Raw genomic sequence first — 26,020 nt, forward strand, 5'->3', positions numbered from 1 at the left:
GTATCATGGGCTGCGATTTGAATGGCTTGAAATAACAGGCTTTGCATCTAAGTGGTGGGGTGTTGGTGTACTTTTCAAGTGTATGTTTATTTTGGATTCCTTTAAATCTTTCTCCTTACTCCACCCCGGTCCCTTCCAACACCCCAACACCAGGTAGGAGAGAAAGAAGGTTAGTGGGGAGAGAGGGCATAGTTTTCTTTAGCTACTTCCTGCTTTTTAGAGTCTTTGGGATCTTTGGGGGAAAGTCCAATCCTTGTTTCAGAATAGCTCCAGCTTTTTCTCATCCAACTGTATCAACAGCACCCAGGAGCAGCCGGGGGAAGCACCAGCAGCCTTCTTTCTTGGAGCTCTCAGTCTCCCTCTGGGTCTGGCTTTAATTCCCACTGGCAAAGACCACTCCCCCAAATGAGGTAGTTCCCAGCTGACAAATATCACGTGCCCTCTCATGAGGTAGTTATCAGCTATGGACAAACTGGAGCAGCCCCCATATTCCATACCTGGTATTAAAACAAAAACATGTTTACATATAAACCAAAACTTCCACAACAGTGGGGTTGTTCGGGTTACTTGCTGGTTACTTTTTTTCATTCCTGTGTGGCCTTTGGCTGTCATTCTGTTCAAAATTTACATTCCTCCCTTGCTCTGTCACAGGCTAAGTGACAAGTGGGGCTGGCAATGTGAGAAAGGCCAAGGTGTCACAGTGGTCAAGGGTAATTCCTCTTGTCTCCAGAACACCAAAGGCTGGGAGCAGAGCAGAGCTTGAGTGTCAGGGACCAAGGCCTGATGGGCTTTTCCAAGTTTAGGCTGCTTGGCCACAGGGTGGCCTCCCTCCTTCTGCACGAGGGTGTCCTTGCAATATGGGCTTCGGCTGGCCTGCCCTGTACTCTTGGGTGTTTAGGGGTGCATACGGAAGGCCTCATTAGTCCAGGAAGAAAGAACTGGCTTCAGGGGATGAGGGAGGGCCTGCAGGATCCCCGTCATTAGCAGCCAGCCCTGACCCTAGAGGTCAGGTCCAACAAGGATGTGATTTCTACAACTTCTTAAAGTAGAGTATGTGCATACATTGTGCATACAGTGAAGCATACATACTCTAAGTGCACAACTTTCTTAGGCTTGACAGATGTCATCACAGCCCCCACCAACGTTAGAACACTCCCATACCCTTTTGGCCTCTTCCTAGGCCGTTCTCAATACCTTGTCCGCTGGTTCCATTCAACAGATACTGGGTACCTCCATCCCTTCCTCCTTCCTCCCTTCTTCTTCCTTTCCCTCCCTCCTTCCCTACCTCCCTAAAGGAAGTCCCACAAACTGTGATTCTCCATCTAGAGCCTCTGTGTGATGCAGGCTATGGGATGGTCCATTAGGGATAGAGATATGTTACTGTTTGATCCCTCATGTCCTGAGACGTTTATTGACCGGAAGAAGAAATATCAGCAGACCAGAAGATGGGTAACCCAGTGACCACAAGTGTGCTGGCTAATTGTGTGTCAACTTGACACAAGCAAGAGTTATCTGAGAGTAGGGAACTTCAATTGAGGAAATGCTTCCATAAGATCTGGCTGTAATTAGTAATTAGTGGGGGAGGCCCTAGCCCATTGTGGGTGGGACCAGCCTGGACTGATGGTCCTGGGTTCTATAAGAAAGCAAACTTATCAAGCTTTGATGAACAAGCCTATAAGCAGCATCCTCCATGGTCTCTGCGTCTGTTCCTGCCTCCAGGTTCCTCCCATACCCTTGATGCTTTTGATGGTGAACTGTTATATGGAACTGTGAGTGAAATAAAACCCTTTCCTCCCAAAAAGTTGCTGCTGCTATGAGAAACGGTTCAATCTTTCCTCGGCAAATTAAAATTGCTGGCAGTGTCAGCAATGTGGGGGGCTTTGGAACCCCTAATGGACATATTCTGCTTATAGTGAGGGTCTGGTATGGGAGAGCTATAGTAAACTGAAAATATCAAATATAATAAATACAACTTTTATTTGGGGCTTGTGAGTTGGCTCAGAAAGTTAAGACACTTGCTGCCAAGCCTGATAACCTGAGCTGGATGTCTGGAACCCACCCACCTGGCAGAAGGAGGGATGCTTGTCCTCTGACTTCCACGTGCATTCCATGGTACCTGTGTGCACATGCGTGTGTGTGTGTGTGTGTGTGTGTGTGTGTGTGTGTGTGTATGTGTACAGGTTTACATACATATACACAAACATAATAGAATGTAAACTTTGAATTTTTAAAACCTACTTTATTTGGGGTTCCTTAATGCCTCTACCTCCCTTCCAACCCGCAGACCCTGGGTAGAAGAGAAAGAAGGTTAGTAGGGACAGGGCATATAGACTTTTAAGACTCAGTTCCTTGGGGATTCCAGCAGTCCAGATAAACAGCCAACAGCAGCAGGCAGCAGCACAACAAATCAGCAATAGCCTTCTCCAAGAATTCTCTGGAGCGGTTCAAAGCCATCTCTCTCTCTCTCTCTCTCTCTCTCTCTCTCTCTCTCTCTCTCTCTCTCTCTCTCTCTCTCGTCCTATTTATATCCTCTCAGAGTAGTCTCTCTCTCTCTCTCTCTCTCTCTCTCTCTCTCTCTCTCTCTCTCTCTCTCTCTCTCTCGTCCTATTTATATCCTCTCAGAGTAGGAATCAGAATGTTTTCCAGCTGGCAAAGAGAACCGCCCACCCCACCCCCTGCAAGGCAGTTTCCAGCTGACAAAGACCACATGCCCTCTCAAGCCATTGTTATCAACTGTGGATAAACTAAAGGCAGTTTCACATCCCACAAAAATAAACAGAAACCCCACTGAATGAATGCATTTAATACATCTAGCCAAATAGGTATCCCCGGTCAGCCTCTTCTGCTTTATCTGGCTGAGCCAGGCAGAAGTGCAGCCTATTTTATGGTAAATTGTTCACTAGTTCGTGTCATTTGTTGACTATGTATTCTCCCCCACCCAAATGCTGCCTGCATAGCCCACTGTAGAGAAGCAGTCAATTCTCTTATGGTCCTGAGGCTGATGGAGCTGTACCTCTTACACTGCTCAGCCTTGTGAGAAGACCACATGCCACTAGTCTGGAAAATGTGGTTTCCACTGCAAACATCGAGTTAAAGGCCATCTGCACACACGCATACACACACACACACACACACACACACACACACAAAGACACAAAGATACATGGGCACACACAGACATATATGCACACATGTGCATGAACACATGGACAGGCACATGTGCATACATATTTATATTTAGGACACGGAGGAGGGATAACTTGCGCCCGTAATTAGAGCACCAGCTTCCAAGGTGGTCTGAGAACTGAGCCCCCACATTTACGCACACCACCCTGCCTTGCCTACAGCCTTGAGATATAGCAGACTCCCAACTGACCACAGGTGCAGCCCCTGCAGTTCATCTCCCTTAGGACTGGGCCTGGGCACTCAGACCTGCATCCTCCTTCCTGTACCCCAGCAAACACCTCACCTCTCGCTCTTATTCTTGGCCCTTCATGCAGGTAGCAAGGTGGGAGCAGAGAACTCGCAAGTTGAGCAGGGCCTTCGGGTCTCCCTACCTAGCCTGCTATTCCCTGGGCAGCGCCATCCTGCTTCTGAACGTCCTCCGCTCCCACTGGTAAGCCATGGGCCACCACGAAGGCTGTTGGCCATGTGAAAGTCACGGTCAGGAGAGGGAGGGCCAACAGGGCCATCAGTGTTTGGGAGGTCTGCATCAGAATGGCCTCAGGCCATTGTCAGCCACCCGGGTCTCTGCCGGCAGAGCCATCCTTGTATATTTGGATGTGACATTTCGTTGCTCAATGAAAGGGACAGCTTGGACAGAGGGGACTGTACCTGGGAAGATTTGCCCTTGCTCACATCCCCAGAGCTCCCACTACTTTATACCAAGAAAGGTCATAGACACTCTGGCCAGGAGTTCTTAGGGGCCAGGAATCACACTTAGACCATCATTAGAGAGCCATTAGCCCATCTGTGGGCGAGATATTGTCTTCCTGCCATCAAGGAATATGGCCAGAGCAGTTGATGGTGTAGATGGGGAAGGTAGGAAACAGAGCTTCTGCATAGACCTCCCTCCCCTGGATGGGGCCAGCTGAGCTGAGCCCTGACCATGGAGTCTCAGTCTGGGCGGGAGGGCAGTGGGATCTCTTCTTCAGATGCGGCTCAAGACTTAACGTGGCCACTTCTGAGTCTTGGGTCCACATCTCCACACATGGATTTCATCACAGGCCTTGTATGGACGTAGGCTGGAGGAAGCCTGTGTCTGCTTTAGGAAACACAGAAGGTGGTATGGGGAATCCTCATCCCTGACATGATGTTGCAGTTTAGATGTTGAGAGTGTTTAAGCTGAAAAAGTACCCTGTGTGGACTGATTGGGCACTGAGGAGAAGCCCTCAGATAGGGCATGCACACCTGGCCTGCCCACTCCACTTGTCCTGGCTTGGCTCTGTGGGTACAGGATGCACCATGACGTGGCCGTCCAGTCACCCAGTGTCTGGTGTGTAGGAAGCCAGGCAGGGCTATGAGTGGTGGACCCCAGTCCCTCACACTCAAATTCTATAAGCATTTGGCCCAAGTGTCCCCATGGCAGGACACCCAGACAGAAGACCCTTGGGATTTTTTCCTCCTCCTATGGGCCAGGAGTGTGGGGTGAGGCAAAGGTCCCACTCAGCTTGTCTCTCTGTTAGAAGATTGTCTACGCCTCCTGGCCCTGAAGTTTAGGCTGCTCAACATCTCCAGGTTGGACAAGTACTATTTAAAAAAAAAGCCGTCACCCTTAGAGGGAGCGGGTCCTATGACACCTATCCTGGGTTAGTTGGCACCTGAAGACTCTTCTGTGGGGTGGCCTTGTTCACTTTTACCACAGCAGGGTAAAAATGTACCTGAAAGCTGCCCCTCTGATTTCCCCATGCCACGTGACTGGGCCTTTGTTCTGCTTGCTGTTCCCCAGCATGATGCAGTCAGTCTGGTCTGTGGGCTCGGGCAATCAGCCGCTCCCTTCCTAGGCTCCTTTAGAAATGGGTGCCACTAGGTACCTGGCCGGGAGGCATTTTTTAGGCTCCTCAGATAACCTAGAGGGTCCATGGATATGCTAACCCTTAAGGGATACCATCGCATCCGTAGCTGTTCCTCAGCTCAGGCATTTCCAACCCAGCAACCTCGAAGGGTCATTTGAGCTCTTACTCCATCTTTTACGAGTTCCACCCAGCTCTGCCTATCCCTAGTGCAGGAGCCCTGCTGACTGGGCCCAGTGTCCTCCTCAGCTGTGAGACGCCCTTCCTGGGTACACCTCTCACTTGGTGCTTATTCAGTCCTTTTGTGGGTTTTGTACTTAAGTGGCTTCTTTAGGATGAGGTTTACTGACAGACCAAGATAAACGGAGTCTGTGACAAGCCAGCCCTGCTCTGATTTCTCTGCTCTCTGGAATCTCCCAGCTGTAGACAGGCCATTTAGTTGCTCTGGGCTCTCCTTGGCTTCCCAAACCTCTCTCTGGCTTCTTTTATTTGTTTTAGGACAGAGTCTCGCTGTGTAGCCCAGGCAATCTGGAACTTACTTTTTTTTATAGGCCAGGCTGGCCCTGTGTTTGTAGCAGTCCTATCTCCTGAGCTGGGATTACAGGCAAGAGCTAAACATGTAGCTTCCTTGCCACGCTTTGAGAACTCTTGGTAGCCAGGCCTTCAGGCGGGCTCTGCTTTCCTTCCCATAACGCAGGACCCCTAGGGAAGAAGCTGCTGCAGCTCAGAGCTGCAGACCTGCTGCTGCCCAAGGACAGCTCAGGGAAGCACTGGGCCTCTACCCATTTTCAAGGGTTTTGGTCCATGATGTGTATAACTGCTGCTGCCATCCCATCTCCAGAACCTTCTGATTTTACAAAGCTGAAACTCTGCACCTTTTAAGCACTAGCCCCTCCCATGTGCTGGCCCTGCTTCCCCCATTCTGCCTCTGCCTCTCCTGTCACTTCTCCAGGAGGGTTGTGTAGGAGGGATCAGGGTGTGTCACCAGTTCACTGCACTCAGCACAATGGAGAACTTTCTCCTTCCCAAGTCACAGTAGCATCCCCGCTGTGTGGGTTAACCTGGTTCTGCCCATCCAGCCTCCTGTGCCACTTGCAGCTCCCCTAGGAAAGTGCAGCTGTGGACATGGCGTGCAGGTATCCAAGTATCTCCTTAGTTCCTTCTAGAGTGTTGCTGGGAGTGAAGTTTTGCATCACAGAGCCACTCTGTTCATGTGTTAAGGACCAACAGTGGCTGCTCTACTCTGCCAGCAGCTCGTGAGCGGTCCAGTTCTACACCGCTGACAATACAGAGCTCCCTGTCTTTTTGCCAGTAGCCCTCATAATAGCAGGGTAGCGTCTTGCTCTGATTGTGATAGGAAGGTCTTCTAAGCGTCCCCGGCTCAAGAGCCTTCTCTGGATTCTAGTGTGAATCAAAGCCAGCCTGGGGAAAGTCCCCAGTCAGCCTCAGTTCTGTCCCTTAATGCTGGTGGCCCCGAGCAGGTTACCTCTATGACCTTTGACTTCCTCCTCTGATGTGGATTGGTAGCCTCTTCTAGGAGGCTGTTGGTGGGAAAGCAGGAGCCAGGGTGGGGCCGTTGGCATGGATGCCTGTGGGTGAGGGGACCTTATTGAGCCAAGATGGTGGTGCCAGGGGAATGTTATCACAGCCCAGCTTGGTCTGAGCGAGGCCATCATGGGGAGAGGAGCCAGTGGAAGGTACAGTGGTACTTGCCTATGGTCCCAGCTACCTGAGAGGGTAAGGAGGAAATAATGATTGAACCCAAGAGTTCAAAGCCTGCTTGGGTCACATAAAAAAATTACCCAGCTGGTGCAGGGACCCCAAGCAAGAGTAGGTAGAGGGCACTTCTGTCCCTGGACTAGATGCCTTCTCAAGCACTGGACTCCAGCAGAAAGCTGGGAAGACCCTGTCCCTTGGCTCCCTGGCTCCTTGGCTTTAATCTAGTCCCCACCTAGTATCTCACTGTAGCCAATATATAGGTATAAGTTCTGCACATATGCTAAAGCACACACAAACTAAGATCTAGCACACAATTTGGTGACCTTTGGTGGGCCCTAGCCTTGAGAAGCCCCCGCTTTTGTTTGGTTCCCAACCTTTTTCTCCATCCTAGTGTACCCCTTGTTTAGCAGTTTGAAGCTTGGGCTGGGTCTCCAACACCACAAACAGAAACAGGCAACAGGCTGACCCCTGGAGAGGTCAGCATTGCAGAAGCTGACAGGCAGTGCTAACCACCTCGTGGGCCCTATGCACTGTCCAGCCACATTCCAACTCTTGTTCCAGAGGTTTCCCCTGGTTTTGTCCTCATCATGGAGATGATGTGACCCCAAATGGTGTGTGCCCTACTGAGTCAGCATGGTAGGAGAACACATGTGTGCTCGAGCCGCAGTGGCTGGCAGATCCCCAGGACTCACTGAGCACCAGCCAGCCCGCACTAGCTGGGGGTCTAGGAAGAGACCAGGCGGCATAAGCTAACTTGTTATTTGGAGGTTAAAGCAAAGTCTAGACTCAAGAGAGCAATTAGTGAAAACCTGTTTGCTCTGGCTAGCTCTGGCTGTGCCTTGAGTGAGGAGGAGCCTGCTGGATTGAGAGGCATCCATTGAAACCCCTTCCCCAGCTGCTCCCTTAACTGCAGCCTGCCTGAGCTGCAGCCCTCTCATGGGCCACAGGCTAAATCAAGGGCCCTGGGCACAGTGTGGATGACTGGGGTTGCCAGGCACAAGGAATCACTGGACTTTTTCTCCCTGAGTGTGGCTGGATGGACTCTTGAGTTGGGTTTCCTTGATCCCAGGAAGGGAGGAAGAAGAGCAGCCAGAATGGTCCCAGACAGAGCTGTATCTGTCCTTTCAGCTGAGGCTCCAACACAGCCTGGAGTTCTGAGTGACAGTCATGTGTGTCATCTCTCACATGATAAAGCTGAGTGACAGTGCTATGTGTCTGTCACCTTTCACATGATGAGGCCGAGGGACAGTGCTGTTTGTCACCTTTCACTTGATGAGGCAGAGTGACAACACTGTTTGTCTGTCACCTTTCACTTGGTGAGGCCGAGGGACAGTGCTGTTTGTCACCTTTCACTTGATGAGGCTGAGTGACAGCACTGTTTGTCTGTCACCTTTCACATGACCAGGCTAAGGGACAGTGCTGTGTGTCTGTAAACTTCCACATGGCAGGACCAGTGCTGCCAGGCTTAGGGAAACTCTGAGACGGTGCCTTGGTTAGTGCAGCAGGTAGCCATGCATTCCAGCCCTTGCTATGGGGATAACAAGACTGAGGTGATTTGCTGTGCTCTCTATCCTGTCTAGGAAGATAAACCCACCAGATGCCTGCTTCCCCATCTTACGTGAGCAGGCTCAACTGTGAGGGGCAGCTGAAGAGAAGCCTGAGGGGAGAGTCCAGGCCACCCTGTGCACACTGACAGGAGTCTGCGAACTCCTTTCTTCCCAGCTGGGCCAGGAATCACTGGCATGAGGGTCATTTCCTACAGAGTCTCCCTCTAAAGAGACCCACTGTTTTCTGGCCCTCTGCTCCACCCAGTGTGTGCACATCACAGCTGTACAGCCCCTTCCAGACACCTCTGGTACTGCACTTCTTCTGAGAGCCTCAAGGCGTCTAGCCCTGGCCATTCCTCATTCTGGAATAGTCTTTTCGGTAAAACACACCATGTAAGTTCTTCCTTCAGATCTCAGCTGAAGTATGAGGTCCTTGCTCAGTACCCATATTATCGCCCGGCTAGCACAGTGTCCCAGATGCTTTGCCTCTTTCCAGAGTTTGTCACAGGGTTGGCCTCTGCTGTCCTTCCCCTCTCTATAGTCTGGAGCTTTGGACTGTTCAGTGTGTACAGCCCTTCAGCAGCAGTGTTGCAGTGAGGGGGAAGGGAGGGCAGTCACCACTATGTCTTAAAGGAGGGACCAACACAAGCTTCCAGGTCTGTTTGAAGCATCCTTCTCCTTTTTTTCCGGGAGCTGGCCACTGATGATGTTCCCTAAGAACTCAAAACACATGGGCTAGGACTTGCCAGAAAGAGCCCCACAGGCTCTCTGTCCTCTAGTCAGGTAGATGGAGCGCAGAGGCCACCAGGCAGTTGGTGTCACCCAGCCTATTGAAGAGTCAGCCCTCTTCTCTGTGCCATGAGCTCTCATGCAGTGTAGCCAAGAAGCAGATACAGGCAGGTAGCCAGGCTCAGCCTCAAGGTCTGGTCTACATTGCCTCTCTTACTGCACATCCGTGCAAGGGAGAGCAGGGGGTATGAGGCTGGGAGTCTACCGTTTTGTGGCCTCAGCAGCAGGACCTGCAGGGTGGGGGGGGGGCGGGCACTGTGCTGTCCAGAGAGTGGGCTGTGGGTGCTTCCACTTCTCAGAACACAGGCTGTGAGTAACACTACCTGGCCCCACAGCAGCTACAGTCTCAAACCCATCTTAATAGTTCAGCCTGGAGTTGTAGGACTCTGATCCAGGGCAGCTGAACTGACAGCTGAGTTCGCCGTGACATTATGCATTGTTGGTCACAGGTCACGTGTGGGTTTGCCCTGACACCATGCACTCACTGCTGGTGGCAGGTCACCTGCCAGCCTCTGCCTTTGTCCTCCTCTGATCTACCTCCTGGCCTGTGGTGAGGACAAAGTGACTTGTCTCCAAGAGCTGCATATGAGATTAGTAGGGAGAATCCTAAGGAGGCAAGGTTTAGTGTGGCCCAGGAATAGATTTACAACCCCCTTCTCAGGGAGCCAGTGATGAGAGGTGATGGATGTGTTCTGTTGAAAGAGAAAAGGCTTCTGGGTGACGGTGGGTGGCTGGGCGGGTAGCTGGGTCTCTCTCGGCTAGGTTAGTGAGTACAAGGAGAAGGAAGCGTGGGTGTGTTGGTGGCTATTGAGGGAGGGATGGATGGATGGGTGGGTGGGTGAGTGGGTGGATAGATGGATGGACAGACAGATGGGTGGGTGAACCTGTAGTTGCTGTGTGTGAACAGCAAATCTCCGTGTCTCCTCTAAACATCACGATTGTGGACAGAGTGGAAATGTGCGTGTACACGAGTGCTTGCCTTACACATCCCCCTCTTGTGCCCCCTGTATATGCAGTCCCTTCCTCTTGTCAGTGCATGCTCCCACTGAGGCCCAGACCCATTACCAGCTGCTTCCCTGAACCCCCCCACCCTCTCCCGGGCCAGGTGCCAAGAACCTGACCCTCCAGGCCCACTGACCACTGTGCTCAGACCCTTCTTAGTGGGGCCTGCAAACACATGGTCACAAAGCCTAGTTGAGGGGAGGACATAAAGGGCTTTTGAAGGGACTTAAAACGTAGGCCAGGTGTGGCTTGGCCTATGCAGAAGCCATGGCAAGCAAATAAGCAGTATGGGGCAAGCCAGCCTCAGGCCTGGATCTGCAAGGAGAATGGTGCCCATGACCACACATGGCACATGCCAGTCTCTGGTCTCTATGTGCTGGGCCTGCTGCTTACCGTGCACTGCATATATGTACCCATTCTTCTGTGAGCTGGATTCTCATCCATAGTGCAAGCTGATGGGGGCCTGAGTGTACAAACTGATGGCCTTGGACTAAACCCTGCTAACATGCATGAAGCCATAAATGGCTTTTATGAGTCACCTATTGCTGTAATTTAGGGTAGTTTATATATATATACGTACATGCATACATACACACATACATGTCAGAATTTGTGGCTTCTTGTTGAAAAGATAAAAAACTCGGGTAGTTCTCGCTCTTTGGTCTCGCCCAGTCCTCATGGCACTACAGACTAGATAATTCATGCAGGAGCCAGGGCCCCACCTGTAGTGCAGATGTGGCTGTTGAGCATATGTCCCTGGGGCTGACAACTTTGAGAAAGGCAGGGCACTTGCCATGCGTGCTCTGACATGCTTGCTGTCTCTCCTTGTGCCCTGCTCCACAGCTTTACGCAGGCCATGATGAGCCAGCCCAAGATGGAGGGCCTGGAGAACCACACCACCTACTTCCTGGGCCTTGCACTGCTGGGCTGGGGCCTCGTGTTTGTGCTGTCCAGCTTCTGTGCGCTGGGGTTCACTGGGACCTTTCTAGGTAAGACCCTGAGGAATGGGCTGCTCTTGGGTGGTTATACCAGGTGCAGGGAGGAGCAGAGCCGAGTGATTGCCACCTGCTGCCCCTAATGTGCCTTGAGAAGCACTGGGGGACCCCACCTGTCATGGTGAGGACAGATTCAGTTTTTGCTAGCTCATCGGACTCCAGGACACCAAGCTACTTCCTGGAAGACAAGAAAGACCTTAGTCCTGTTTGATGGGCCCCAGAGTGCTCTCCTGGGCTCAGCTCTCCTTGAAGAAGGTGCTTAGTCCTTGTCTGTATTGGGGGGCGGGCAGTGAGGTAGTAGGTTGCTCAGGCAGACAGGGTGCACAGAATGCATCTGGGACTTGGATGAGGGGCAGACAGGGCCAAGACCCTCCACTTCATGACCACTCTTGGGCTTGCTTAGCGCACTTGGCTTCCAGATCTTGCCTATGGTAGCTACAGACAAAGCTCGCACAGGGCAAGGGATGTGTCTCTTCTCCATCCTCTACTCCCTGAGGCTCTGGTGTTTTGGGCTTAGGAACCCAAAGTGGTCTGGTCTGGCCTTCTCAACTCATGACAACAGTGACTTCTGCCATCTTGAAAGCAAGAAAGGACAAACTCAAGAGAGAGTCTGTAGAGGAGGTCGAGGGTAAGAGGCCTTCAAAACATAGAGGCATGGAAAATGGGAGCCCCAGGATGTCTCTGGGGCTAGCACAGCTATAGGACAGCTAGCTCTGTACAGGGGCCACCAGATTTGGCCCCTCCTGGCTTCTTGTCATGCAAAGACCAGGCCAAACTCTGGCTGGCCCTTAACCTCCACCAGGGCCTCTGGTGATCTTCATAGCCTTACTGTCACCTAGCCTCCAGGACATATACATTGGCCTGCTGGCTGCCTGGGTCAGGCTGCACAGCAGCAGACTCAGAGGAGCTCTGAAGTGTGTGTGCTTTGGAATGACAATGCCACAAGGAACAAGGAAGCATATGCCAGTACTGTCGCTGGAGAATCAGTGCTTGCTGCTCTGCTCAGGCAGGAGCTGCTGGGAGCCACCCTGGGAGAGAGCAAGGCCAGGCTGGTGAGAGAGGATGCAGAGTGCAAGGCGGAGGAGGAGCAGGTCAGAGTGGAGGCTGCAGGCAATGGTGCTGGAAAGGTGTGGCAGGGTTAGGGAGCAGATAGAGACCCTGAAGACCACCTGAAGGACTGAAGCTTCCTTCCCAAGGAGGTAGGAGCCAAGGAAGCACCCAGGGAGGCAGAGGCAGGTGGATCTCTGTGAGTTCGAGGCCAGCCTGGTCTACAAAGCGAGACCAGGACAGCCAAGACTACACAGAGAAACCCTGTCTTGAAAAACCAAACCCAAACAAAAAGAGTTGGGGAGGGGTAATGGTGGGGCCAAGACAGGAAGGAGCCTTGTATAGAAACTGGCCCTCCTCACAGAGATAGGGGCCAAGGAGCAGCAAGAGGGTCCCCCTAGGACTTGTGGGTAGAAAAGGGCTGTGGCCACCTAAGAAAGAGGTGAGGTAATGTCAAGTCCAGGAAGATGGCGAACAGAGCTGAGGGGTGGGGCAGGGAGGGCTGCGGGGAAGGAACGTATGCAGGTACCTGGGTGTTGGAAGATACACTGGAGCGCCCACCATGGTGGTCAGGGCCCTTGGGGAAAATGAGCAGAAGTGAGTTGAGGGGTGCAGGCAGCTCTGACATGGCTCTTGGTAGAAATGGCCTAGAAAGCAGAGAGCCCTGCAGGCTTTGGAAGTAGAGCAGAATGGTCCCTCTCCTGTGACTCAGCCTGAAGCAGGTTTCTGTGCCACCCACCGTCAGGCCCCACTGCCCCGCTTCCTGCTTCCCCTCCAGTGGTCCCTGGACAGCCTTTTGGACTCCTGTACCTTTTGTCCCTGACAATGACAGCACTGTTTTCCAGCAGGCCCCTCCTGCAGGGGCTCCCCTTGTTGGCCTGGCTGCCCTACTTCCTGCCTGGGATGAAGCTGCATTGTTCTACAGGTTTAGTGGGCGACAAAGGAGAGGCTGCTGGGAAAAGCCGCCCTGGCCCAGCAGAGACACTCACCACCACATAGAGGCCTGGACTAGATGCTTTGTTCTGTGAGCGTGGCCTGGTTATGGTGGAGGGGGCGACGACTGGCCATCTGGTGGTCTCTCCCTAAGTCAGCTCCCCTGGGGTGAGCTACAGGAGGCATGTGGTGGGCAGACTGGAGCCACGGCTAACCTGCCCTAGTTTGTTGCTGTGATAAACACCATGACCAAAAGCAACGTGGGACGGAAGGGTTTACATAGTACAGTCCTGTCACTGATGGAGGCCAAGGCTAGAAGTTAGGCAGGAACCTGAAGGCAGGACCACTGCCCACTGCCTTGCTTTCTGTGCCTTGCTCAGCTACCTTTCATGTACAACCCAGGGCCAACATCTGCCCAGCGATGGCACCACTCACAGTGAGCTGGGCCTTGGCTCCTCCACACAGATCATTAATCAAGAAAATGCCCCACAGACGTGCCCACAGGCCAACCTCATGGAGGCATTTTCTTAGTTAGGTTCCCTCCCAGGTGACTCGAGTTTGTGTCAGGCTACCAAAACAAATTAGCACACGCCCTGAGCATCTGGCCAGGCCAAGAGGCCTAGGGGGGAAAGGGGGAGGGGAGCCAGGGTGGGAGGAGGGCGGAGCCTGCAGCTAAGGGGGCGGGGACAGACATGTGGGAAGGAGCAGAGTAAGGCTTCTCAGGAGAGGGACAGGCAGACGCAGAGGCACCGGGTGGGGAGAAACGGGAGACCAGTATGCTAGAGCACAGAAGAGAAGAGGACCCAGCTAGGAACCTCAGTGCCCTGCTCGCTTGCAGAGCTTACAGGAAGGCTCCGATCCTGGGTGCTGTGTGCTCTGATCCCACTACGGACTGGGAGCCTCCAGGGGCACAGACCTCACCTCACCTGCTGATCGTCCAAGGCCTCTGGGATTTCCTTCAGCAATAGCAAACGTCACAAAGGGTTAAGTGACCCCCACATCCTACCCTGTCTCATCTACAGGTGACTACTTTGGGATCCTCAAGGAGGCCAGAGTGACCACATTTCCCTTCAGCGTGCTAGACAACCCTATGTACTGGGGGAGTACAGCCAATTACCTAGGCTGGGCACTTATGTGAGTACTTATTACCCTGGACCCCTACATGTCCAGACCCAACAGAACCCTCCTGATCGCCCAGCACACCCAGTTCCTCTGCCGTGCTTCATGTGTGTTGTCCCTTTGCCTGGACTATGCCTGCATCCCTCCCTGGCCCATTCTTGCAAACCCCTCCTCCACGAGGTTCCTCCTGCCTCCTGTGGCAGCGAGTGCAGTATGCCCTGGACTGGAGTCAGTGACCAGTGACATGTCTCCTCTCTTATGGCAGAGCCACTACACATGTCCCTCGGTATCACCAGTGGTACCTGGTGCCCGAGAGTGAAGGCGTTATCAGGTCAGGGCTCTCAGGAACATGTGACACCTACCAGCTGCCTCCTGAGGATACTGGCATGCAGAGGCCCAGCGACGGGGCCTTCACCTGAGGGCTTTTTTGAGATGGCTATTACCATTACCTGGCAGCAGACACTGACCCAGCAGGCCTCCCACAGCCTGTCTGCTTCTCAAGTCCCACTCCCAGATATGAATCCGTAGCAGACAGGCTGACACAGGCCCTGGGCCCCTGCTTTCTCCATTCCTCTGCCAAAACCCTACAGCAAGAAGTGGGGTACTCTGGGCTCTGGGCTCAGTGTGACTGTCTTACCTATCCTTGGTTGTTCGGAAGTCAAGATGGACCAAGGTGACAGTAAGTGGCCAGGTTTTCTTGGAGGAGACGACACATGTCAGGGAACAGCTGCAGGACTGCTCATGCCCATAGCAGCCCCTCCCAGCAGGTCTTTGAACTTGCATTGACCATGGGCCTCGTGTTCCTAGCTGAGGCAGGGGAAGGGGTATTTGTTCACAGCACCTAACCCCTGCCAGACAGCTGGCTGCCCAGAGCAGCTGGGAGCACTGTCACCCACCCCATCATCTCAGATCAAGGCAGGGGAAGTTCTTTCAAGGCCTCCCACAAGCCTTTGTCTGGGGGCCACATCAGTGACTGCTGTAAGCAATTGAAGATTTGCTTCACTTAGGAATCATGCCAGAAGCTCAAGGTCCCATGACAGGTAGGGAAACTGAGGTTGGAGATGGAGCTTGCCTCAGGCCATGTAGTAATCTGGGGCAGAGGCGGTCTTCTTGTTGCACAGGCTCCTGGCTCCCAAAGCACATTCCCTTCAGCGCTGCTTGCTTTTTGTGTGGTAGTGAACTGTGGGGGATGCTCACAGCCAGCTTGGTGGTGGGGCTCTCTCTAAGGAGCAAGCCCCACACACCAGCCAAAAGTTTTATTAACCAGATGTCTCCCAAGGCCTTTCCTGACCCACAGAACCCATGTCACCAGAACCTCAGCTGAACCCTGTCTGGGGACAAAGTGCTTATTTAGCCAGGCGGGGGGAGGGCGGTGGGAGAACATCATGGCCACAGTCCCACTCAGGTCAGGACGTAGACATCAAGAGCTGTTCCAGGTTCCAAGTTGAAAGGGACAGCAAGGACAAACCTACCCATTTAGAGTCTGGCAAAGCTCTGGGGAAGGCACAAGTTCAGACCTTACGGAGTTGGAAGAGAACTTCAGCTCAGGGCCTGGGGCAGTGGCAGAGGTGATGGCTGGAGTGGAAGGGTGGATGAGCCTTGTGTTCTGTGTCCCTGCCCCTCCCAGACAGACGCATGGACACACCGGCCAATGTGAGGTCCAAGTGAGCCTTAAGGAGTGAGCAAGGCAGAGAGGGGCCCTGTAGGAGATACACACTCTTGTGCCCTCTGCTCTCGGATGGCTAGATACATAATGGGGTCATTCAAGGCGAGCAGATCCCCTGGTTACCCGAGGCCTGTTCTTGTCCCTTCTGGTTCATTCCTTCCTGCTGAGGTGGATGCAGTAGCCCAGGCTGCAGAAGCCAGAGGAGCCAGAGGTAACCATAGAAATAGACTAAGGGGCAGCTCGGCAGCAGCTATTTCTGGAAGCCTGAGGCAGACCTGCTTGGACTCCTCCCTGCTGTCACTAACAAGCTACGTGCATTCATTGGCAGAGTGAGGTCAGAGTCTGGTCACCTGCAGAGAGCCATGACAGATAATGCTGTGCGCATTCTGCCAAGGACTCCTTGGGCTAGGATGCTGGAAGCTCAGCTCAGGGCCTGGGGCAGTGACAAGTGGATGGCAAAGACAGGTGGGCCTTGTGTGTGCTGTGCTGTGCAGTGGAGGGGTCCTGCGCCCCTCCCAGGCAGACTCAGACAAACTGGCTAGTGTGAGGTCCAGGTGGGACCAGTGAGGCTGACAGAGGGCCAGTGTGAGACTGCTGGCTCTGAGGGGAAGGCCTTACTGTGGGAAGATCCTTCCTACAGCCAGGGCCACCAGGGACAGTGGCTATGGGCTGTGCTTGTATGTGGGCCAGAGCTCAGATAGCAAATGAGGCCATGTGCTCATGGCAGCCCTGGGTTGGCTTTTTCACAAGGGACTTATTTCCTAAGAACATGATCTGGTGGACAGTGGAAACGTTCCCTGTCCTTAGCCTGGGTCTCAGCAGGTGAGGAAGCAGGGATGGCCTCACAAGGTGTCCTTCCTCCCCTCCCATCTCCCTGGGCCTCTCTAGAGAGTCAGATGTAGGAAGGGGCACCAGCAGGCTTAGCTCATCCACCAGAGGGGTCCCAGCATCAGCTGAGGACCAACCCGCTCTGCTGGCGGGAGTGACTAAGTCCTTCCGACTGATGGTCTGTCTGTCTGCAGGCACGCCAGTCCCACGGGCCTGCTGCTGGCAGGGCTGGTTGCACTTGTCTACGCGGTGGCACTCCTGTATGAAGAGTGAGTAGGACCTGGGGCCGGGTGGGGGATGGACGTGATGCTGACCGAGTTAGAGCGAGCCTCTCCTCCATGTGGCCTGGCAAGCTTCACCAGGCTGACGCTGGCCTGGCTTGGAAGGCTGGGGGTAAGGAGGGTACACCTGGCACCTGAGGCCTAGGCAGGCAAGTATGTTGCCCTTGTCGCTCCAGGTCCCTCCTGCTCTTTGAAGCCTCTAGGCAAGCTCTGGGGAATTGTGGGAATGTGATCCTGTCCTCCCTGGGTGGTGGGGAGGGGCAGAGATTTCGGTGCTGGGGTGCGGTAGTCTGCTGGACCAGCCCACTGGAGCCTTTCCCTGCCCACAGGCCCTTCACCGCTGAGATCTACCGACAGAAAGCCACCAGGTTGCACAAAAGGAGCTGACAGGGCCATGAGGGATCTGTGGAAAGCCGGACTGGCCTCCCGGCTGCCCCAAGCAACAATCCTTCTTGGGGAGAGCAGCGCTGGCCACTACACCAGTGCCTTGGAAACCATTCCTGGGGGCCTCAGGCATTACGCCGTGTAACCGCTGAGACCCCCATCTCCACCATGCCTCGACACACTAATAAAGGCTTTGTGACCTCAGCACCTCTCTGGTCCCCCTTCCCATCCTGGTCCAGGCGGGGAGCTGTGTGGGGGATGGGCTTCTGAGCCAGATTGGTTTGGCCCTTTCTTTCCTGTGCAGCCTCCTGGTGCTGTCTAGGATTCTCAGAAGCCCTCAGCAGTAGAACCGGCTGCAGCCACAGCCCTTCCTAAGCATTGGACACCTGGGTCACCTGCCATCCATGCCCCAGCATTCCCAGGACATGCCCTTGCTGCCAGGAACCCAGTTCAATATCCTCCAACTTGAGGGTGGAGGCTTATCAGATTAAATGGCACTGCCATTGCACTAAGATTGCTACCCAAAAGCAGGATCTAGTGGACACCCCTGTGTCCATTAGAGCAGGGTAAAATTCAGCTGGAGAGATAGGATGTGTAGGCAGGGCACAAGTGACCAAGAAGGTGGGGTCAGAAATTGATAACTGGAGCATCAGAGGGGGCCAAAGGACAGTCTTCCTCTGCTCCTCCTGGCTCTGTGTGGCCATTAGCAGCTGGGCCCACCTTGACCCCCAGGACTCCAGACTCCTGATAGATGGCTAAGGGGCACCTAAGCTTGCTGGATTTTGGGGTGATCATCCCAACTCACCAAAGACCCTTTTCCCTTTAGTCTCAGCTACATTGCTTTGACAGGGCTCATCAATGGCCCAGAAAACCATATGAGATTTGGGGGTCCTGAGGATCAGCCCATGTCTAGTCTAGCCCAAGGCTGTCTAGCCTTGAGGGCTCATGGGACAGCATGTAAGCCCAGCTCATGGGCTGCCCTGCCCTGACATCCTGTTATTGTCACCCAGGACCCTGGCCAAGGCTTGCATGAGCTTTTACAAGTGCCCTGGGCCTACCATCTCACTGTTCACATTTCCAGGCCCTCTGAGGAGACCTGGGTTTCCCTTGACAGCCCCAGGCCAGAGCATCGGCTAGAGTCCCCCGTTGGGCAGACCAGGACTACACCTTTTATTAGTGTAACTTCAGAACCTTGTTGCCCTGGGCCCTTGACAGAATCTAGGACTGTCATCCGGAGCCATGCCCCTCCCTCATACACCTCTGGTGGGTGGACGGTGCAAAGGCCACTGAAGCAAGCAGTCTTTACCTGTGTCCTCACTGCATATAGTCGCACACAGGTCTGAGCCCACAGCTTAGGCAGGTGTCCTGGTAAGGCTGAGCTGGGGAAACAGTGGTACCCTTGGTGCCAAATGGAGCTAAGATCCCCACCCCTTTGCACCCCTTATGCAGTCCTCTGCACCAAGGAGGCTCAGCTCTGATCCCCTGTACCCCTGCATGTACCTGCTGGCCCAGTTGCTAGGTTGTAGGTATGGGCAGAGGGAAGAGGCAGCTCCAGCTCACTGACAGCTGGCTGGAGGCAACAGCCAAGGCAGACATGGAGGTGACCCGATCTCAGAGGTGAGAAGGAACGAGACCTAAATATCTTTCTGAGGACAGAGGGTCATGGGTGTCCTCGTCATATACTCAGCAGGCTTGGGCACATGTGTCTGAGCCCCAATGTGTCAGCCAGAGTCCAGGAGCAGACAGGGATGGCTCAGCAGGCTGAGGTGGGCTGGCTGCCAGAAAGCTGGGACTGCCTCCTGGTTAGCAGCCATTTTGCTCTGAGCCCGGGCCAAGACAATGTATCTGTATCGTGGTGGGAGCCCATAGTAGGGCAAGCTGCTCAGCTGATGGCCAAGAAGTAAAGAGTAAATGAGAAGGGGGCTGGGGTCCCACAACCACATTAAAAGACACGCTCACTATAGCCCACCAGGCAGGCCGGTGCAGTGGTGCATGCCTTAAATCCCAGCAGTTCAAGGTCAGCCTGGTAGAGACTTGGGGCACTGCATGAAGAAGTCACATCCTAGCTCACTGCTCTGATGCTCTTCTACTGAAGCCCCAGTCCCAGTAGGCTGTGCCCTACCCTACGCCTTCTCTGAACCATGATCACTCCCAGAGGGAGCTCCCACTACCACACTCACAGGTGACTAAGTTCTGTTCTCTGACACTTTCAGGGGCTCAGGTTTCAGTGGGTGCTTTGATGGGGTCACTCAAGCCATAGTGGACCCTTTTCCTTTTCCTTGCTGAACACTCCACTGTAGGTTGACTGTGTCTTGATTACAGAACCATTCTGTGGATGGACAGTGCGTGGCTTTCACTTCAGGACTATTGTGGATAACCTACCATTGTGAACACGTGTGTACATCTTCACACACATAGATGTTTCCTTTGCTTTGGGGAGTATGCTTAGGAATGGAGTTACCAGGTCACAAGCAGGGCGTGCTTGAGAGATTTTTGTTGTTGTTGTTTTGTTTTGTTTTTACGGTGTCTTCATTATGTGCTCCTCTTTCAGTGATGCTTTTTCTTTACTGAGATGGAGTCTCTATGCAGTCAGACACGTTTTTGTTTTTTTGTGGTGGTGGGGACTGAACCCGGGGCTTTGTACCTGCTCTTCCACTCAGGTACATCCCCAGTTCTCTGCTTGGTCAGATGGTACTTGTCTGACAGGATGACATTGAAGTTGAGAACAACAAGGAAAAGGAAACAAACTGAAGGCCAGTTGTTCCAGGCTTCAGGAGTGATGTGTGCCAAGGCCCAGAGGTGAGCGCTCTAAGGGACGGAGCTCTCACGGTAGTGACCATGAGCACCTCGCCACTGGAAAATTCCGGCCTATGACATTCTTGTTTCACTGAGCCCTAGGCTCCCTGTCCAGCCCAAATGAACTGGCCTTAAAGACAGAATCTCCCTTGTAGGGTATGAAGTCGAACTGTCCCTTTCCTACTGCCTGGCCCTGTGCCTAACACACCCTTCGTTCCGATTAGGCCTCCGAAGGACCCTGAAGGCTGATGTGGGAGGCTGTAGGAAGGTTGGTGGAAGCAGAGGCTAACTGCCTCTCCAAGCTAGCTAGTAGGACTGCGGGTATGGGGAGGGAGGGCATGGGGAGGGAGGGCATGGGGAGGGAGGGCATGGGGCTGGGGTTGGGGAGGGATACTGTGAACCCCATTGCTCTCTCATGGCTGGAGTCCTGCTTGGGGAGCAGATATGTGGGTGATAGATACTAGTGGCCCATGAGAGAATGAAAGCATCAGGACCAGGTGTGCTTCCATCCCTGCCTCCTGCCTCTGCCCCAGCAAGGGTGAGGAGCGCTAGAGAAGAGAGTCCGGGTACCAGTACCTGTTGGGTGAGAAGACAGACCCAGTCCCAGCTCCCTCCCTCTGCTCCTCAGGTCAGTGACTGTACTGCAGACACCACTCAGGCATGCCTCTCCTGTTGCCAGGGGCTCCTTGAAGGTCTTGCTTTGTTTCTGGAATCTGTCTGTCTCAGAGCCTGAGGGGCCACCAAAGCTGCATCATCCAGGGCACCAGTCTCTGCCTCTCTGCATTCCACTATGAACTGGGAAACTTACTTTCCTCACCAGCATCTCTGAAGCCTGGGACGCAGGACCACACAACTCTGGGCCTTGTTGCCCAGGGCCCCTGAGTCACAGATGGGAGAGCTCCCAGTGGAGCTCTGGTCAGCTCTCTTCCTCTTCCACAGGTGGCGGTGGACTAGGGTCATAGACAACAGGAAGTGGAGCAGAGAGAAGCTGCAGGGTCCTCTTGTTGGCAGGAGTGGGCGTGGCCCCTGTGGGTAACACACTAGTACCAGGTGCCCTTCTCTGAACAAACTTCAAAGAATCTTCTGGATCCTCTTTGCCTCCGGATGGGGCTGCATGGCTGGTATCTTCGGCTTACAGACCCCTGTCTTCTGTTAGAGTCCCCTCAGCATTTGATCAGGTGGTAACAGTTCTGTCCTGAGCAGCAAGCATGACACTGCTACAACCTGAGTGCCAGAGTTTCTGGGAATGGGATGCACATGTTATCCCTGGGTGGGGCAGTGTCCTGAGAACAGGCAGTAGTTGGTATTCTGTGGGACTGCATCACCTGACTTCAGACCCTCAGAATTCATATGACTGGATACTTGGTAGCAGAGGCCCTGTGAACTTGTGCCCAGGGGATGGAGCCTGCATAACAAGGCATTTGGGCTGGGTAAATGAGCCTGAAAGGTGTCAGGAAGTCACTACTGTCGCCTTGCACCTAGAAGGGACTGAGGTGGGATGTCAGGTCCAGCCGCAACACTGGCGACACTGACCATGGTAGGAGAAGACCATGAATCTAAGCGAAGCCTTGGCCCTCTGGATGTCAGTAAGTAGAGCTGGACCACATTTTTGATCCTGCCATCCCTGTATTACTGTCCCTTTGATCTTCCTGGGACTGGAGACCCAGGGGGATGGTGACATTGGCTCCGGCCATCCTGAGTCAGAGCCCCAGCTTTCCACACAGTGCCTTCAGGAGGCAGAGGCAACGGGCCTCAGTCTGGAGTAAGCAGCTCTTGATTGCACCCTTGAGCGGTCCCTTCCCACAGTGAACACTCCGCACCACATACTGTGCAAAGCAGTCCTGGGTTTGGCTCCAGCTCAGGCCCTTCCCACAGATGAAGGCAGGCACCCCCAATGTAGAAGGGAGGGAAGCAACAATAGGAGCAAGAACCAAGAGTGGTGGAGTACTCACCCCAACTAGCCTGTCCTAGATCTAGCTCATGAGCCCCACGGCGCCCACCCCTGCCCCCGTTACACAATTGATATGGATGTAGAAGCAGCCTGGGCAGGAAGGGGAGTGACTGTGGCTGCCCTGCTAGCCTGAAATGGGCCAGACAATTGCAACAGCCTCTGCATGTTGTGCGGGCCACAGGCAGAGGTGAAGATGGGATGATTGAGAGCCAGGTGGCCTACTTACCAGGCAGTCAGCCTGCTTCCCTGTGCACAGTGCGACTTCTTTGCCTCCAGTGCTCACTCCAGGAAGGGCATTATCCCTTAGCACAGGGACTGCCAAATCAATACACCTGGGCTGTGTGTGCCCCAGGCAGGGATGGCCACTGCTGATCTATAGTCGGGGCTTCTGCTGAGATCCTGGGTCCCTAGGAAGGGATGAAACCTTGGGGGCGCTGTGCAAACATTTCAGTGGGTGGGAATGTCCTTAGCCTTGCCTGTGGGGCACCGAGACTGCCCGGATGGGTGAGTGGCATCTGTCAGCTGCTGGGTCTCTGGGCTTCTAAAGCAGACAAGGGCAAAGAGGAATGAAAACACAGCTTGACTTCGGAGCAGACACATCCTATTTCTCCCCAAGCCTTACTCAGTCCCAGTTACTGATCAACCTGCCTCTGGCTTCCTCCTGGGGCAGCCTCCCTGGTGCTACACTCTCATTGTTCTGACCAGGCGCTGGTCTTGGAAAGTGTTTGCACTTACTCTTTCACAATCAAGGAACCAGTGTTGTTTTCCAGAAAGGGAAACTGAGCTACAGGGAAGGCTGTGCTCCCAGGCCTCCTCCTTAGCTCTCTCAATGCAAATGAAGTCCAGAAACCGTAGAAGACTGTAGGGGACGCTGGCCTGTTTTGACTGTTTAAAAAGGGAGTGTCTCTAAGTATAGCGTTAGGACAGGGGATGGCAGCTGTCCTTTGCTCATCTCCCCACAGCAGAGTGTCTCTAGTTGGGAGCACAGGAGTATGAGCGCAGGCGCAAAGCCGGAGTCTGGCTTTCCAGCTTCCAACCCCCCTTTAGGGCTTCGTGTCCTTCTGCAGTTGGGCCACACTCCTCAGCCACCCAGTGTGCCCATGGGGCTCCCTGCTTCCCTCTGGTGGCGGAAGCACAAAGAACAGACTATAGCGTAGGAAACCCACTAACACCGGCCGGACGCTGTGCCTAGAAAAGCAGCCAGGGCCTGGGGACTTAAGGATTGGGCACTGGGGCAAATGCCTAGCAAACCTGTTACTAACACCAGATCATATTTTCTGGGAAACTGAAGCCCAAAGAAAGCGACTGTCCTTGCACTGGTCTTGAGAGAATTGGGGATCCCAGAGGTCAGAGTCAATAGCACAGCCAAGACCCCTGTGGATGTTGGGGGAAGTGCGGGATCCTCGCCTGGGTGGTCGCCCGCACTTAGTTTTCCTTCCAGCGCAAGTAGGGATAGAGCGCAGGCTCCAAGGCGGAGCACGCTGAGTCTAGGAGGAGCTGGGCGCGCCCGGGGGCGGGACGTGACGTACCTTGGCTGGGAGGCGCTAGCCCGGGCGCTTGGGCCAGCTGCATATAAGGGCGGTGTAGGGCACGGAAAGCCAGAGCCCGCTGTCCGTACCCAAGAGCCCAGCTCAGCGCGAGCGAACTGTTCCGAAGCCAAGCTCTTCTTCCACTCTCGAGCTCTCTGCAGCCTTCTGCCTTCTCACTGCCCGGCATCTGCCCCCGGGGCAATGAAACTGGCAGCAATGATCAAGAAGATGTGTCCCAGCGACTCTGAGCTGAGTATCCCTGCCAAGAACTGCTATCGGATGGTCATCCTAGGCTCATCCAAAGTGGGTAAGACGGCCATCGTGTCGCGCTTCCTCACGGGCCGCTTCGAGGACGCCTACACCCCTACCATAGAGGACTTCCACCGAAAGTTTTACTCGATCCGCGGGGAGGTCTACCAGTTGGATATACTGGACACATCCGGCAATCATCCGTTTCCCGCCATGCGGCGCCTCTCCATCCTCACAGGTGAGTAGTGGGCTGGAGTCTTGCGGGGCGCGGAGGGGGTGGTGTATCGCGCGAGCTGTCTGCTGTTCCGCATCTGGCAGCGCCCTCACCTTTTCCACTCCTTCCCTTGTAGGAGACGTTTTCATTCTAGTGTTCAGCTTGGACAACCGGGACTCATTCGAGGAGGTGCAAAGGCTCAAACAGCAGATCCTAGACACAAAGTCTTGTCTCAAGAACAAAACCAAAGAGAATGTGGACGTGCCCCTGGTCATCTGCGGCAACAAAGGGGACCGGGACTTCTACCGCGAAGTGGAGCAGCGGGAAATTGAGCAGCTGGTAGGCGACGACCCCCAGCGTTGTGCCTACTTCGAGATCTCGGCCAAGAAGAACAGCAGCCTGGACCAGATGTTCCGTGCGCTCTTTGCCATGGCCAAGCTGCCGAGCGAAATGAGCCCGGACTTGCACCGCAAAGTGTCTGTGCAGTACTGCGACGTGCTACACAAAAAGGCTCTGAGGAACAAGAAGCTTCTGCGTGCCGGTAGCGGTGGTGGTGGTGACCACGGCGATGCCTTCGGCATCTTGGCGCCCTTTGCGCGCAGACCCAGCGTGCACAGCGACCTCATGTACATTCGTGAAAAAACCAGTGTTGGCAGCCAGGCCAAAGACAAGGAACGCTGTGTCATCAGTTAGGACCCCCCCCCCCATCCCCCAGCGTCAGCCACACAACCTGAGGACCTTTTTGTTCAAAAGTCAAATAGAATTCCCAGGCTAGCCCGCGCGCTCCATGCCATGAGGGTGCCAATCGGCCTCCTCCCTCCCTGCGACCCAGCCAGCCCTGAGCACCAGGGAGATACTGGCCAGTAAGGGGACAGTCATCTTCTGGGAAAGGAAAGAGAACTGGCTAAGACCGGGACTCTGGGCCGCCTATACTGCCCCCACTTCTGGGATGCTAGGGCCCAGTAGAGGCGTATTTGACATTCTTCTCAAAGACTTGAGATCCAGAGTGTGTATAGTTCATCAGCCTGTGAGGACTTCAAGTGACTGTCCTGCCTGCTAGAAGGCTGGGACCAACCGGGCATTATCTTGTCTGTGATTGGTGTTGCTATGACAGCTGTCCGCCACCTCTGCCCTCTTCAAACAGAGGTGGGGGGATTCAATCATCGCCAAGTAACCTGTTTACACATGTGTGTTTGTGTGTGTGGAATTGCCAGAAAGAAAAACAAAACACAAAACTTGCACTTTAATGGTTTCAGTGTCAACGTGACATGAACAAAATCTCTGCATTTCTATTGTGTGAGGTCTTTATTATTTTTTTAATTTAAAATAAAATAATTTAAAAAATGAAAAACTGTGCATTCTTTGCTCTTGCTTTTTGGGGGCTGCTTCAGTGTAGTGGCCAAGCAGAACTGGGAGGGTCCTCACCTTCTGAAAATGGCCTTCCAGCTTCCAAGTGGGACATGCTCTAGGCCTTTCTGGATTTCTCTGTCTACCTTTGGCCTGTCACAGAGACTTGGTTTTGGAGACTATTCATATCCCCCCTTCCACACGGCAGGCTACAGGAAGCGGTCACATTTGAAACTGACCCTGACTACCACAAATAGGGAGCCGGAGCTGGAGAGGGGAACCTGGGAAGACGCCAGTGCCAGATGCTCAGCCCTGGGGCTGTCAGCCTTCAGTGTAGCTCCCCAAGCACTCAAGCAGGTGAGGGCCATCTCCTCTGCACTTTGCTCTCTCCCTCTGCGGCTGAGGGCTCCTGGCTTGTCACCCCAGATCTCCTTGCCACTCGTACTGTCAACCTGGGGCTAGTGTCACCTTCTAAGCCTCCAATTCTGCAGCTGAGACAGGCGTGCTGTGCAGGGTTCAGCAGGGCATCTAAAGAGGTAGCATAGCTGTTACACCTACCGAGCCAAATATTTGGTGGTTTTTGTTTTTTTTTTTCCCCAGAGGGATGCTCAA

The 26,020-nt window shown here is 53.8% G+C and overlaps 2 protein-coding genes across 7 annotated transcripts in view; both read left to right on the top strand.

Moving 5' to 3' along the window:
- The window catches only part of PEMT (phosphatidylethanolamine N-methyltransferase), an 85,782-nt gene extending 68,256 nt beyond the window's left edge, over positions 1 to 17,526 (top strand). For 4 of the 5 annotated variants that reach the window (XM_084763782.1, XM_084763779.1, XM_084763783.1 and 1 more), the window contains exons 3-6: positions 3,501 to 3,616; positions 10,913 to 11,058; positions 16,852 to 16,926; positions 17,268 to 17,526. In XM_084763782.1, coding sequence (XP_084619908.1) covers positions 3,501 to 3,616; positions 10,913 to 11,058; positions 16,852 to 16,926; positions 17,268 to 17,467 — 537 coding nt within the window. In that variant the 3' untranslated portion in view covers positions 17,468 to 17,526. Of the gene's footprint in view, positions 1 to 3,500; positions 3,617 to 10,912; positions 11,059 to 14,066; positions 14,179 to 16,851; positions 16,927 to 17,267 lie in introns of all 5 variants that reach the window. The other variant, XM_084763780.1, reaches the window with a different exon arrangement.
- Positions 17,527 to 20,518: 2,992 nt separating this feature from the next.
- On the top strand, positions 20,519 to 25,412 carry RASD1 (ras related dexamethasone induced 1). Of its 2 annotated transcripts, none has more exons than XM_084763777.1 (2): positions 20,519 to 24,085; positions 24,272 to 24,531. In XM_084763777.1, the coding sequence occupies exons 1-2, from the start codon at positions 23,800 to 23,802 to the stop codon at positions 24,391 to 24,393; spliced, it is 408 nt and encodes a 135-aa protein (XP_084619903.1). In that variant the 5' UTR covers positions 20,519 to 23,799; the 3' UTR covers positions 24,394 to 24,531. The 2 variants fall into 2 exon arrangements, with proteins under 2 accessions (XP_084619903.1, XP_084619902.1); XM_084763776.1 differs by having other exon boundaries at positions 21,436 to 24,085; positions 24,198 to 25,412.
- Positions 25,413 to 26,020: the final 608 nt, after the last annotated feature.

The sequence above is a fragment of the Acomys minous genome (assembly GCF_964271855.1).
Source record: "Acomys minous genome assembly, chromosome: 16".
In the NCBI taxonomy this organism is placed as follows: Eukaryota; Metazoa; Chordata; class Mammalia; order Rodentia; family Muridae; genus Acomys; species Acomys minous.

Bases quoted from the DNA above. Each gene is read 5' to 3' on its own strand.
- RASD1 (XM_084763776.1), top strand. From the start codon at position 23,800: ATGAAACTGGCAGCAATGATCAAGAAGATGTGTCCCAGCGACTCTGAG. The intron at 24,086-24,197 runs GTGAGTAGTGGG...CTTCCCTTGTAG, and splicing joins GCGCCTCTCCATCCTCACAG to GAGACGTTTTCATTCTAGTG.